The 15,402-nt window shown below is 46.5% G+C and overlaps 1 protein-coding gene across 8 annotated transcripts in view; it reads left to right on the top strand.

Annotated features, from left to right (window-relative positions):
• The window catches only part of FARP1 (FERM, ARH/RhoGEF and pleckstrin domain protein 1), a 309,007-nt gene that overhangs the window by 242,771 nt on the left and 50,834 nt on the right, over positions 1–15,402 (top strand). For 7 of the 8 annotated variants that reach the window (XM_044927132.2, XM_044927129.2, XM_045162548.1 and 4 more), the window contains exons 7-13: positions 355–469; positions 1,323–1,470; positions 4,360–4,455; positions 6,712–6,875; positions 7,714–7,782; positions 10,349–10,436; positions 11,504–11,756. In XM_044927132.2, coding sequence (XP_044783067.2) covers positions 355–469; positions 1,323–1,470; positions 4,360–4,455; positions 6,712–6,875; positions 7,714–7,782; positions 10,349–10,436; positions 11,504–11,756 — 933 coding nt within the window. The remainder of the gene's footprint in view (positions 1–354; positions 470–1,322; positions 1,471–4,359; positions 4,456–6,711; positions 6,876–7,713; positions 7,783–10,348; positions 10,437–11,503; positions 11,757–15,402) is intronic. The other variant, XM_044927136.2, reaches the window with a different exon arrangement.

The following is a 15,402-nucleotide window of genomic DNA, read 5'->3' as shown; positions in this document are numbered from 1 at the left end:
GATCCACTTGTTTAGAATTTACTGCCTAAAGTAGAAGCAACCCTTAGTTGGGTGGGGAGGAAAGAAAACCAGGAACATGGATGGCCAAAGATGAATGATTCTGAAGTTTTCTTTCCAACGGGAAGAGATGAGAAAAAGTGGAAACTGTCATCTTACATTGGCAGAGCTGTTAAATCCGTCCTCCCGTCCACAGCTTCTCACATCTTGCCCTTATGATACTCACCAGCTGGGATCACCTTATGTTCTTGGCTACTTTTTCCAGTTTACTAGCTGGGGAACAGTTCACTGGGAATGTAACAAACTGTGAAGTATTAATCGTATGTGGCTGGTTTTCCTTTCTCCCTTTCTTTGTAGCTGAGATTGGGGATTTTGACGAGGCGTCAGACAGAGAGCATTTAGCAAAAAATAAGTACATACCTCAGCAAGATGCGCTAGAAGACAAAATCGTGGAATTTCACCATAACCACATGTAAGTCTCCTTTGTTGCTTCCTCTGAGCTGTTTCTCTCTGTCCTCCGACATTCATTAAGTACCTGTACACACGCACAGAGTAAGTATTGGGAAGAAATATACAAAGAGGGAGGGAGGGAGGAGAGCCCAGAGGCTTAGTCAGTGTTGTTACTTGTCCTGGACTCTCAGAGATGCAGGTTACCCACTCAAGACCATACCCCTGGACTCCTTCCTTGCTTTTTTGTGAGACAAGAATAACACTGGCATTTTAGGACCCTGTGATTTTGAGTAAGACAAAGAGTGTAAGACCAAGTACCAGGAAATCAGGAAGGGGACCTCATGAACTCGGGACAACATAAAAAGAGTGTGGAAATGGGGAACCTTTGTTCCACCTCCATTTTGGTTTCTTTCTTTTGATCCATAAAATATCTTCAACTATTCTCTGTGCCTCCTGTTTTTGTTATTGTGTTTCAAGGAAAGCACTCGAGTCCTGGTTGATAGTTGCTTTTGATAGAGTGTTGCCTTGAACTTTGCAAATTTAGGGCTGTTGTTAAGTGACTAGAAACTTGTTTCAGCATGATGGTGTTTTGCTTTCATATGACCTTAAAGTAAACTCTTTGAGATTCCAGAAAAACTGGCCGAGTATGAGACAGACTTTGGGGGTTTTGTGTTACACAAGCAATACAGCTTTTGTTCTACTGGCTTGACTTTGAGTTATAATGAACTGGAGGCCGGGTGTCGTCTGATCAGGTAGCCCCATTGTTAGTGATGAAACACCTTTTTATTTGCCAGGACAAGGTGCTTAATCTTGAGTTCATAGACACAGGGAGTTCAAATCTCCTGGCCTTTCTCTTGATTTTTTTGTACTGTCAGTGGACAAACACCAGCAGAATCGGATTTCCAGCTCCTAGAGATTGCCCGCAAACTGGAGATGTACGGCGTCCGATTGCACCCAGCCAAGGACCGGGAAGGCACGAAGATCAACCTGGCCGTGGCCAACACGGGGATTCTAGTGTTTCAGGTAAGAGCTTTAGAACCAGCTCGGTTCCCTTGGTGATGGAGAGATAAGAGTTGACCCTTCAACTTTGAATCCATGTTGGGTGGTCCAGGCTAAGATCTCCAATAATTATTTTTAGGTGACGAAGGGAACAGGCAAACCTCGCTAGTAGGTTTCCTGTTTCTTTCCATGCCCTCACACTTGCAGACTGGGTTTCCTTTGCCCTTGCTCTACTTGGGGAATCCGTGCTTGCAGATTTGTTTGTGTTTAGTGACTTTGTGGGCTTCCCAAGTGGTAAAGAACCCACTTGCCAGTGCAGGAGATGTAAGAGATGCGGGTTTGATCCCTGGGTTGGGAAGATCCCCTGGAGGAGGACATGGCAACCCAATCAATATTCTTTCCTGTAGAATCTCATGGAAAGGGGACCTGGCAGGCTATGGTGCATAGAGTTGCAAAGAAGCGGACACAACCAAAGTGACTTAGCACATTGACCTTGTAGGATCGCAGATATCTGTATCTCTCTGTGGACCTAACGTAGAACATAGTTGAATGGAATCGAGATTTCAGATCCACAAAATAAGCACCTTTTCCACACTTGCTCATCACATTCATCTCATTTGTTTAACCTAATTGGAGTTTGTTTGTTTTAATTGATTTGGACTTTACCTAAGTCAGCTTGTTGATGATTCCACATTTACCTAACTTAGAGGATACAGCAGTTTTAGGAATTCCTAGAAGCTGTGTCCATATCCTGCTGTACGTTTGCAGCAAAACATACTGTTCTTGGACCCTTACCTGTGTTTTATGAAAGGACATAATACTCTGCATTCTGAAACGTGTGCACCCTTGATCACAGCGCTGCTGTAATGTTACTGATGAATGCATCTCTGTTTCTTAATAACACCATTGAAGTGTTATTGACATGCAATTAAATGCAAACATTTAACATGTGCCATTCTTCAATATGGGTAAGTTCTTAACCTTGTATATCCTATGAAACCATCCATGAAATCAAGACAGGGAACATATGCACCACCTCAAAGCTTTTCCCCAAGACTTTTTTCTTTTCTTTAATTGAAGAACTTTTAATTTTCTTTTTTATAATCGATTTACAGTATTATATTGCTCTCAGGTGCACAACACAGTGATTGAGTATTTTGTAAATTATACTCCATTTAAAGTTGTTAGAAAATATTGGCTGGATTCCCTGTGCTGGGCAATGCATCCCTCAAGGCTTCTCTTTTAAACAAGAGTGGATAATCTGTGCTTTGGTTTCAAAGGGATATAAAGCAAGCATCTGCCTGGCTCATGAAGTAGAGTCAGATTTCACCGTGTTTCGAATGTGTAAACTCATGCATGACCTAAAGTGTTTTTGAACTCTGCTGGATTGTGTTCCATCTCCCCCTTTGTATTTTACCAAAATAACCAGGGATTCTGTCTCTCCTGTATCAGATGTTTATCTGCATCTGTGTGTTAGTTGCTCAATTGTGTCCGCCTCTTTGCAACTCCGTGGACTGTAGCCCGCCAGGCTCCTCTGTCCATGAGTTTCTCCAGGCAAGAATACTAGAGTGGGTAGCCATTCCCTTCTCCAGGGAATCTTCCTGACCCCAGGGGTCGAGCCTGGGTCTCCCACATTGGCAGGGTGAGTTCTTTACCACTGAGCCACCTGGGAAGCCGTCAGATGTTTACAGTGAACCCTAATCACTACAGATTCAGGTCCCAAGAGAAGTTGAAGTCGGTTTCCTCTGAGACACTAGGAAGCAATATTTTAAGAGCAGTGTAGCGTTTGAGGAGGTGACTGTCCCTAACAGTTCTTGACCCACAGACATAATCTAGGAGTCCCCGATGAGGGAAAAAAATGACAATAAAACAATGCAGTTGTCAGTCCTAGCATCCCATTTCAAAATTAAAACCCTTCAGCATTTCTAAAGATCAGGGTGGTGATGGGGGAGATGGGGAAGATGTGCCTCACAATTGAATTAATTTGCTTTGATTGTGTTTGAGACACTTGAAATGTGGAGAACTGCTCAGTAATGTAATCATGTACAAGGACTGTGTCTTGGAATTAATCTTCCTGCCAGTGCCTAATTGCTTCATTCCAGCCAGTTTAAACAAATGGTCCTGGTGTTCCAGTGGGCTGGAGGAATTCTAATTTCAGCTGAGAGGATGGGACAGATGGGAGCTGGAATATGGGGGCTCCCCTCTGTGGGTCCCCCACATCCCACCTGGCGATTGAAGATGAGGATACATGCATCCCTCCCAGAGACTGTTCTCCGGTATCAGAGACACCCTGAGGGTGGGGTCTCCCTCTAACCCATGCTGTGGGAAGCCCGCCGGGTCCAGGGGCCAGAGCAGTGTGGACAGAGTGTGATTGCTAACTGCTCTGTTGCTTCTGTGGCTCCTGGTTTAGGCAGACGCCTGGGAATCTCATTCTGCTGCAGGGACCATATGATTTAGAACAAATTAAAATCTTGCCGTGCTGCAAGTTCCACATGGGTAGAATGAGGATAAACCAAGCTCACTGGGCTTTCATGTAAGGTTTCACAAGAAAAGGCCTGTAAAGGACTTGGGACCATACCTGGCACTTGCTCAGTGATGGTCGCTAATAATTATGGTGGTTGTCATGGTTATTATTTTTATTTATCTTTCTCTTTTATCAGCTGCTTGGCCAGCCTCTTCTCTCCCTGGAGGCAGACTTAAGTGTGAAACTCAGATCATAGAATTAGTGCAAAACAATGAATCTAGGAAGGGAGCAGGTATCACTCACAGCCACAGAACCCTGAATTCTGCAGCAGGAAGCATTCTTATGAACAGTCACTCAGCCCTCCTTTCTGATCCCCGGGAGCAAAGCAGACCAGCTCCCATGTTGCTTATCATGCAGTTCTCGGCTCACCAGATGATGCCTCTCCTCAGGGTTTTACAAAGATCAACGCCTTCAACTGGGCAAAGGTGCGGAAGCTGAGCTTCAAGAGGAAGCGCTTTCTTATCAAGCTCCGCCCGGATGTGAACGTAAGTGCCTCTCAGGAACCTCCATGGGGACAGGATTTGACGTTCCTCAAGTGAACTTGAGTCACCTCGGGGTGGAGTGGGTCTCACTAGGGCGCAGGTGGAGCCCGAGGCCAGCAGCCCTCCAGGAGCCTGCTGGTCTGTGCGGTGTGTCCAAAGGCTGAGCCACTCCACAGCTGCCGTCAGTAGACAGGGCACAGATGTGTGCCTGGGAGGAGTCACTTCCCTGGGCACAGATGTGTGCACATCCGACGCCCCCCTCCCCAGCCCCACTTTGTAGTCGCTGTGTCTCCAGCCTCGGCCACCTCCAGATCCCGTTCAGCATTCTTCCATGTTCCAGGCCGGTCCCTGCCCATCCAGGGGCCACCCACCCCTGATGGTGCATTCTCAGGAACTGACCCAGCCCCTCCCACACAGGCTGCCCACAGACCCTCTAAAGATGTTACTCACGTGGCACTGGGTCAAAAAAGGAAGAAAGCATCTTCTCCTTCCACCATAAATAGGGATGGAGGAGGTGATGACAGAGCACTGGTGTCCCCAACCAGAACTGCAGTGCTTTTTTCCCATGGGGGGAAAAGATTATAAATGGCAGTCTAGGTTTATAGTCTCTTGGACAGCAAAGGTCCGTCTAGTCAAGGCTATGGTTTTTCCAGTGGTCATGTATGGATGTGAGAGTTGGACTATAAAGAAAGCTGAGTGCTGAAGAATTGATGCTTTTGAACTGTGGTGTTGGAAAAGACTCTTGAGAGTCCCTTGGACTGCAAAGAGATCCGACCAGTCCATCCTAAAGGAGATCAGTCCTGGGTGTTCATTGGAGGGACTGATGTTGAAGCTGAAACTCCAATAGTTTGGCCACCTGATGCGGAGAGCTGACTAATCTGAAAAGACCCTGATGCTGGGAAAGATTGAGGGCAGGAGGAAAAGGGGACGACAGAGGATGAGATGGTTGGATGGTATCACTGACTCGATGGACATGGGTTTGGGTGGACTCCGGGAGTTGGTGATGGACAGGGAGGCCTGGCGTGCTGCGGTCCATGGGGTTGCAAAGAGTCGGGACATGACTGAGCAGCTGAACTGAACTGAAGGTTTATAGTCCCTTGGACAACAAGGAAATTAAACCACTCAATCCTGAAAGAAATCAACACTGAATATTCATTGGAAGGACTGATGCTGAATCTCCAATACTTTGGCCACCTCGTGTGAAGAGCTGACTCATTGGAAAAGACCCTGATGCTGGCAAAGATTGAGGGCAGGAGGAGGAGGGGTCGACAGAGGATGAGATATTTGGATGACATCATTGACTCAATGGACATGAGTTTGAGCAGACTCCAGGAGATGGTGAATGACAGGAAAGCCTGGCATGCCTCAGTCCATGGGGGTCACAAAGAGTTGGACATGACTGAACAACTGAACAACAACAAGGCTTATAGTAGTTTGGATACAGTATGGATGAAATGGGTTTTTATGACCTGACCTGGGAAGCAGGCACCCTTGGAAGTTATTTTGTATGAGAAAATGTGTTTTGAGTCCAAAAGACTGTGTACTATAGCCTGACTTGTCTGTAAGTTGAAAAAGAACTGTGAGATTCCCCCAAAATAGCTGGGACTGCTGGGAATGTTCAGGACTGTGGTAACCTTTGTTTACATAAGCTGGTTACTTAAATTGGGAGCATTCAGCCTAGGAGTAGAAAATTACCATATCCCCTTTCTCAAATCAAAGGACATAAATTTTTCAGCCTTGACTGATACTTTTGTGCCCCAGAAAAAAAAATGTTCATTTCCTGTACGGTCCCTGGGGCCACCTGGAGGCTGGAATCTTATGCTATTTAATGGAGGAAAGGCTTAAGCACAATATTCAAAGTTGGCATGAAGCACGAGAGAGAGAACGGAAAGAAAAACTGATTCTTTTAAGGAGACATAAAAGGAATTTCGGTTCTTGGGTTTTTTTTGAAGAAGGAAATGTAAGCCAAGTGAACAGAATTTGTTTATGAATTCAGTCAAAGGGAATGTTGATTTCTACTGAGTGTCCTGTTGTCTGTTCCTCTAAGGAATTAAGTGGGGAAGAAAATGGTTGAAAGATGACAATATGGCATCGTAAGGAACTCCTGTATTTTACTCAGTATGTGGATTTATGGTCATGCCATAATGGAATACACGGCTGAAACTTTATGGGACAAATTTGTTTTCTGCCCCCTTTCCTGTTTTTCAACTGAACGTCTGTGGAAATGGGAAAACCCATGATGGTCTCTTCTCTTTTTAGAGCTCATACCAGGATACCTTGGAATTTCTAATGGCCAGTCGGGATTTTTGCAAGTCCTTCTGGAAAATCTGTGTTGAACATCATGCCTTTTTTAGACTTTTTGAAGAGCCCAAGCCAAAGCCCAAGCCCGTTCTCTTTAGCCGAGGGTCATCGTTTCGGTTCAGGTAAGGATTATACTTCCCATCTCCACGTTTATCATGGATTCATTTCCCCAAGACTTTCAAGTTATTCTCCAAGACAACTTGGCAGATAGGGTGTTTGCTTGGTCATCCTTGGTCATCCTAGAAGGCTCCTAGTTGTGTTCTGTTTGAATCTTAGATGGCCACGAGGCTGTCTACCCGGCCATGGTCAGCTCCCAGTGGAACTCTCTAGTGCACAAAGAATTCCCTTTCTAGGTAGAAGCGAAAGTGCCTTGTTAACATTTGCTGTAGAGGAAATTCCCTGGCGGTCCAGAGGTTGAGACTTCGCCTTCTAATGCAGCGGGTGTGGATTCCTGATTCGGGGGCTAAGGCCCCACATGCCTCACTAGCCAAAATATTAAAATATAAAATGTAAGCAATATTGTAACAAATTCAATAAAGACTTTAAAAATGGTCCACGTAGGGGAAAAAAAAAATTTGCTGTATCTTCACCAAAGACTGTGTAGACTCGTGGCTTCAGTTTCTCTCAGTCTTTCAATAAATCCTTGAGAGTCTGCTGCGTGTCAGATTCCATCCTAGGCATTGGTGTGTGTGGTGACTAGAACTGTCCCACTTTTGTGAAGTATACAGGCTCTTGGGATGGTTGCTGCATAACCAAACACAGGATTATTGGGTGGTTGGACCTTTTTTCTGTTATATATTGATAAGGGAAATATCAAGACGGAGAAGGGACAGCAAAGCACAGGTTCTCCTGGGACTGCTTACGGGAGGAGGGGAGGCAAAGAGGGAGGAGGGCTGGGCTGAGTGTGACCTGAGAACGCCTTGCCATCTTCTCCCTTCCCGCCCGCGGTCTTTGCTGTAGTGGTCGGACTCAGAAGCAGGTTCTCGACTATGTTAAAGAAGGCGGACATAAGAAAGTGCAGTTTGAAAGGTAAGAGAAACGTCAGTGCTGCTTCTGTTTGAGGGAAGTCATTCTTGGTGGGCCACGGGTGGGGGCCACAGGTCGGCCCTGCCTGTTCAGTGTTAAGAACAGCTGCAGACCCTCATTCCGGGGTGAGAGGAAGGGGGCAGGAGACAGGGATGGAGGAGGAACAGCAGCTTACAGAGAGGATACAGTGCTGTGAAAACCTACTCACCCTTGAGTCCTTAGATATTCGGGGATTTGAACTGACAGTATTTCTATGAAATCTTTTTTAATTGGAAAAGTTGCAACCCCTTTTCTTTAGTTTTATTTATGTATTTAATTAATTTTTTTGGAGTATCATTGTTTACAATGTTAGTTTCTGATGTGTACAGCAAAATGAATCAGTTATACATATATCTCCTCTTTTTGTATCCTACTCCCATAGAATCTACATTGCAGGTCATTACAGAGTACTGTACTGAGTAGAGTTCTATACACTTTTTAACTCGATGAAGTTTGATTGAAGAGAAACAATTTGTTATTGTTGTTAGCAAATGCTGGTAGCTCTTGTCATATGCCAGGCCTTGTCCCAAGTCCCCTAGACATATGAACTTATGGAGTCTTTATGCCATCTCTGCAAGGTTAGTGCTATTTTCTTCCCTTTTTAAAGACTGGGACACATTAGCTCAAAGATGCTAAGTAACTCGCCCAGGTCACCCAGCTCCAGAGCCCATTGCCCTTCAGCATTGTTCTGCCTAGAGGGACTAAAAGGGTTAAGGGATGAAATGTTGGTTCACCAAGGACTGTTTAGTAACAGAGCTTCCCTGGTGGCTCAGACAGTAAAGAATCTGCCTGCGATGCAGGAGACCCAGGTTCAATTCCTGGATCTGAAAGATCTCCTGGAGAAAGGGAATGGCTACCCACTCTGGTGTTCCTACCTGGAGAATTACAAGTGTTTGTTTTAATGTTTTTCTTTTTTCACTTGAACACATTTAAAAAGTATAATAAAGCACAGAGAATACAGCAAGCATGCATGTTCCTACTACTTAGAATTAGCTAGTAACATTTTTAATATTTTGTTCCTGGGGTTTTATTTCTTCTTTTATTCGTAGCTATTGTGGTTATGGATGCAGTGAAAAAACCCCTTTAAGCAACAGCCTTCGTTATGCCCCTCCTCCTCTCCCCAGAGGCAAAGTACCTGATTCACGTTACTTCTAATAGAAATATTCGCGCACCCAAGAGAACAGGCAGAATTTCCCTGGGGATGTCCTTTTTCATTTGAATAAGCAGTATTACATTGTACATAATTGTGCATCTTACTTCTTAAACCCTACCCTGAGTTTGAGATCTAGGTTCATCATTTTATGGTATCACGAAAGTATTATTTTTAATTTATCTGATTCCCTGTTGACAAACATTCGGGTTGTTGGGTGTTTTGCTTTGCTGAAACAAACACACTGCCGTGACCATCCTTGTATATTGTCGTGATTCAGAACTGGGCTTGTTTCTACCTCCCCGTATCCAGAGACGTAAGGTTCAGAAGGTTATCTAGATGTAACAAACCCCATCATTTTTTCAGATGATTTAAATTAGTCTTTTGGGGATCATATGAGAAGGGGCCCTGCTCTCTCCGACTCAGAATGTGGGTGCTCCAGAGCTTTGGTGTGTTACTTTGGAGTATTTTAAAGAAAAGCTGGATAGACATTGGAATTGAATCTCTCTACAGTTTCATGTGTGTGAATGGGCTTCCCAGGTGGCACTAGTGGTAAAGAACCCGCCTGCCAGCGCAGGAGACACAAGAGACTCGGGTTCCATCCCTGCATTGGGAAGATCCCCTGGAGAAGGAAATGGCAACCCACTCCAGTATTCTTGCCTGGAGAATCCCATGGACAGAGGAGCCTAGCATGCTACAGTCCATGGGGTCGCAGAGTCAGGCACAACTGAGTGGCTTAGCGCATGTGTGTGAGTGCCTTAAAGGTTTCTAATGCTTGCTCCCTGGGCAGGTGGGACCCGACTCACTAAGGGAAAGAAAAGATGAAAGGGGAGGTGTTGGTGGCACTGAAATCCAGCTGCTTCTACTATGGAGTCTATAAATTCATTCCTGGGGCAGGGCCTTTTCTCTGAACCGAGGGCTGTGAAGGAGTCAGCCGATTAGTGCCAGTGGCCTCTATTACAGAACTGATCTACAGAATCAGTACCCAGAGCACGCAAATTGATTTCGTATCGTCACAGCATCGCTTGCAATTCAGAGCTTTTGTGAGTGCAGCTACCTTCTCCCTCCCGGCGACATTTCCCACGACTAGAGAGTGAGCCTTCAGTAGCTGGTGCTCCCAACCAGCTGGACCAATCCAGCAGAAGCTAGGGACACCGAGAACTAGCTCAAGGTTGAAGCAACCCCTGGATCCTACGGGTGTTATAGAAGGGGTGGCGGGGTCTGTTTCCAGGGATCATTTATCCAGACTACTTTAGGTGCCTTCCCTATTGAGTGAGTAGCTAGTGCTGTTTGGTTTGTTTTTTTTTTTTTTAATCAACAGCAACAACAACAAAAAAAACATGTCATCTAATTTGGTCTGTCTTGTGTGATTTCTCCCAGGAAACACAGCAAGATCCATTCCATCAGAAGCCTTGCTACACAGCCGTCAGAGCCAAATTCAGAAGTGCCGAAACAAGTCAGTGATGGTGTCAGTCGCTCTCATAGCTCTGTTTACCACCAGACGTCCTCTGCTGAGGACCGGGTCTGCTTTTGAGGTCTTCGTCCTTCACCCTTCAGGGGTGTTTTCTGGGGAGTCGAGCTCTGTGCTCTGACCCCGGCAAGCCTCAGGCTCTGCGCTCCTCACCTCGGAAGCCTGGGCTCCAAGACCCCGGCCTGTATCCCTGCCCCTCTCCCTCCCACACCCTTGCTCCTGAGGATGTTTCTCTGTTGGCCTGAGCTCAGCATAGGGCTGGTGGGGCCCCCCAGAGCCAAGCCCACCCTCCTCCAGCTGTGGCCGGGTGTCAGGAACCTAGTTCTCGAGGGATGGGTGTAGCTCCCCTTTGGTGCCAAGGTCAGAACCTCGCGCTGGCAGAGGACCGGGTGGCCAGTTCCCAGGGCTCGCGTTACACCGCAGCGCCCGCAGTTGGCAGCCGAACCCATTATCACTCTTGCTCTGAGGGTGGCCAGAGCTCGTTTGCCCCGAGCTGGTCTCTGGATGTGCTCTCAGGGTTTTCTCTACAGGAGAATAAGACCTTTGTTGGGGAAGCACACGAAGGCGATTTCATTGTGTGACTCCAAAGAGAGCTGTGACCAGCTCATTCCTGCCCTTGGGCATTGAAACAAAGATGGTTTCTGTCATTTGTCTGAAATCCATGTCAACTGGCTTTGGGGCCCCTGGGCGGGTGCCTTTTCCTCTTCCCCCTGCCCCTACACCACCTCGGGAAGCCCCCTGTGGGCGGGAAGGGCGCTCTTGTTCCAAAGAAAACTCGGGAGACCCCGGGTCCTAGAATGCTGCGGCCCTGCGTCACTTGGGCTGCCAGGGACCCTGAAAGAACATTCTGGAACCTGGCGAGACACCCCTGGGAGGGCCCGCTTAGTGCCAGGGCGCTTTGTTCCAGGACCGGAGGGTAGGCTTTCTCAAGCATTCCTTGGCCACTTGGTGCGCAAGGCTCTGCTATTCGTTAGACGCCGCGTCTTGCTTGCTCTTTCTTTGCGCTGGGGTCTAATGGCTCCCTTTTCTATCTCCCCCCACCCCCACCCCGCTTCTTCCCCCAGGCTCAGCAGAGTGTCAGCCTGACCCTCGGAGAAGGCTCTGAACCCCCGGGCGGCCAGAGCTGCCCGCAGGGCGGGGACCTGACTGCGGCGTCGGCCGAGGACGCTGAGCGGCCGCGCGGCCCCGGCCCGTCCAGGAGCCCGGCCGGGAGCGCGAAGGGAGACGGGGCCAGCGGGGCGGCGGCGGAGGAAGACGAGGAGCTCGTTAAGGACAGGCCCCAGCAGAGTAGGCCGCGGGCCCCGCAGCCAAGCACAGGTCCAGCATCCGAGGCTGCCCGAGGCAGCAGCGCGTCCATTCCTTTCATTGACTGCAGTGACGTAGACAGTGAATCCGACCTGCTCAGGGAGCACGCGTCCCGGTCCCAAACAAATGACAACTATGAGGCTGACGTGACCAGTGGCGTTTATCTGCCATCCAGGGATGATGAGAGGCGAATAGAGGCTAGGCCCCGGGCTGCCCCTCACCCTGCCAAGTCCTCCCGGCCCCCTTCCAGAGAATTCCTTGACGATGACTCAGCAGACCTCAGCTTCGATCTGAGTGGGAGCCCCAGACTCCCACGACACAGCTCTCTGATAGACGAGGTGTTCAGAGGTTCAGGCAGTCACAGTCCCCTGGCCACTCCCTTGTCTCCCAGCAGCAGGAGTTCAAGTCCAAGTCTGAGCTGGGACAGGACCGGGTCTCAAGGCTATGTTTCTGAAAACACACATGACCGCAGAGAGAGAGGTGTGGGAGGAGAGAGTTTCCCAAGCCAGGAGCCCCATTATGAAAACGGTTCCCCCAGCTCACAAAGGCCATACTTAAAGAATCTGAGATATAACAAGTCAGAGACAGATCCACTCATTCTTAGCCAGGTAGCCTCAACCCCGGAGGCAATGGATATGCTTGATGGCCTTGGAAAGGGAGGCCTGGCTGGTTCAGGAGGTAGAATGCTAGCTAATGGCACACCTCTCATGGGTCCAGCCTCAAGGATGGCGCGGTCAGTGGGTACCGCTGGCAAGGCACCTCTGCAAATGACCGAGGGCTCCACCAGCAGTGGAAGTGAATCCAGCGATTCAGATTCTGAAATGGTGAACCCTCTGAGCCAGCCCCTGGTGTTTGGCAACCCAGCCGTGCTGAGCTCCCCCTCCAGGGTGAGGACAAAGAAGTCCTTGGGTGGCCTGCCTCTGAACCAGGAGAGAGAGGAGGATGAATGAGGAAACAAGAGGACCAGTCCCCAAAGGTTGGAAACCTGGCGTCCAGGGTTTCCCTGGGGAGGATGAGTCCTAGCGGCTTGTTAATTTGTAATTGACATTTGTCACAGGGAGTTTTGGGCAGACAGGTTTGGATAAGCCATGCCTGACTTCTCAAATCTTTCAGACTAACAACTTCACGTATCATGACAAGTTTCTCTGATTATACCAAGAGCTTGTTTCTCTTTCTGGTTGAAGGCGAGGAAGAAATACTAATATGAATCTGATCCTGTGTTAGTGTGTCTTATTTACATGGAAATTTTCTACGTATGTTCAATCATGTACACAGATCATTCTCCCATTTGGTTGAGTGTTGGGACTAAAGTGTCTTTGAGGTCCCAGGAAAGGTGCAGGCTTTACTTTGAACCCCTTCTTTAAAAGAAGGACTGCTTTGCTATGCCTCATAAGGTGAGGAATTGACAAAATTCAAGGCCCAGTGTAAGTTGGTTGCTTGTTGAGGTGAAGCGTGGTTGAAATCTTAGTGAAGACTAATCAATATTTAAATCAGAAGCTTGTGGAATTCTTTCTCTTCTTTGCAGACTTCCGATGAAATGATATAAATCCTCATGAACTGTAATTGGCGTGGGATTGCTGGTTTGGTTTGGGTTTGTATTCGTGAGTCAAATGTTAGTGATGCTTGAAGAAGCTGTAACTGGCTGTCAGAACCTCTTGGGGAAGCACAGAGATGCTTTGGAGTGATGACACAGGAGAAAGTAAGATCTCGAAGGGTGCATATGCTATCGTCGCCAAGAAGTTAGCAAACTCGGTGTCTGCCTTTGAATAGTGCACTCTGCTGAGAAGGACTGTTTCCCAGTCTCATGGCCTTTGGTTGATTTTTATGCATATTCTTAACATTCACACTCTCAGGAACAGTGTCTTCTCCCCGGATCAGTGACTTTGGGCTGTTTCTCTGTGCAGGAAAAAAAGAAAGTTGGAAGTATTGAGAGGTTTGGTTTCTTTTTAAATCGTCCCACCTATACCAGTGCCTTCCACCCAGTATTCTGCATTTCAGATGGAAGGTGGTTTGAACTTGCATTGCTTCTCAGCCTTAGCGGCACTTTGGAATCACCTGAGACATTTTTAAAATGGTTGCTGCCTGAGCCCTGACCCTAGAAATTGAGATATAATGGGTCTGGAGTGCCTCTTGGGCTCCCCACATGGCTCTGCTAGGCAGCCAGGGTCATCTCTCGGCCAGATGGTATTGCCTTGTAGAACCTAGTGGAATGTGATGAGAGGGTTAGCTGAAATGTTGGCTTGCTTGCCGAATAAGAAAAGCATTACAAATGAAATGTTTTTGGGTATTTTGGTACTTTGCCTGCTCTTTGGTACTTTTTAGTCTTTGGTACTTAAAAAAAAAAAAAAAAAAAGATTAATTGTAGAACAAAAATTATAGATCCTAAGTAACTAAAAACTATTGGAAAGAGTTGTAACAGTGATCGATCCCTGGGGTGCTGCCTTGCCAGTGGCCTTATAAAAACTCATCATGTGGCTTTGTCATGAAGAAAAGCTAACTAAGCGTGTTTAGGAAACTGAGTAGAATTTGGCAGCAGCGTTGAACAAGCAAAAATATTGACAGACCCTGTGGTTCACATGTGACTGTCTGTCCACATGAATGTCAAGACATTGGTTTTAAAGATTCTGAAAACTTAATCCATTTTTATACACACTTTGGCTTCATCTTCCTAGTCATTTGATTCAGTGCATGATTGATGAATCAAATTGATTACTGGAAAGCTTGAAAGATGTTCATTGAAGTAGTCTCTTCATGACTTGCTTTAGATTTACATATTTAACAGTCGCAGAATTTTAAAACCATAAGGGACCTTAGAGGTCACCTAGGTTAAACCTTCATTTATTGTTAAGAAACCTTGTTCTGATGAAGGTAAGAGACTTCATGTTGTCCTATAGCTATTGCATGACAAAGCTAAAACCAGAGCCTTGGCCTCTAGACTTCAGCGTGTTACTCTTTGTGGCATCTTAATGTACTAGGAACTTTTGGATTCAATATTTTATTTTTTGACATTCTTGTGTGGATTAATAATTAAAATCATGAAGACTAGGAATCATGTAGCATTAGGTTGTTAAGAGTCCATACTAGGTAAGATGAACTTCTGCTTTTTATTTTGTGGGATTTTTGCAGTTTATATCCCAATTTTGCTTTTCCTGTTTTGAACTTAGAAAAAAATGTCAACTTGCTATATAAAAAGTAGTCAAATGTGAGTTAAACAGAGTCACATTTGGAATCTGTGGTTTATTTGTGAAGGTGGTTTGCCCAAATGAGTTTTGTTTTTACCTCTAATCATATAGCAGTCTGATCATGAAATATGGAGGAGCGAAAGGTATGAACTTACCCGGATTAGAATGTGAATCATCAGATGTAAATCCCAAAGCAAAACATATCCCATTGATTATCTTGTTTTGCTTTGGCCTAGAAGAAGTCGGCTTTTATCTAAAGTGTTTTCAAGAGCAACTGATCAACAGTGGTGTACACAGTTCTGTGTTGACAAGATTTCCCACTTTTAGGGTCACTGGGAGAGTTTTTCTCAGGTTGGTTTTGTACCAGCCAAACAACCCAGTTTCTGCTTCTCCGCCAGTCTTTGTGAGAGTGGCAATTTTGCTGTGGTTCATGGTGCTTACAGGAAAAGAAGGGCATGGGTGGAGGGTATAGTTTG

This window comes from Bubalus bubalis, chromosome 13, assembly GCF_019923935.1.
Source record: "Bubalus bubalis isolate 160015118507 breed Murrah chromosome 13, NDDB_SH_1, whole genome shotgun sequence".
In the NCBI taxonomy this organism is placed as follows: Eukaryota; Metazoa; Chordata; class Mammalia; order Artiodactyla; family Bovidae; genus Bubalus; species Bubalus bubalis.
The sequence above is the reverse complement of the archived record's forward strand: the minus strand, read 5'-3'. Positions and strand labels throughout refer to the sequence as shown.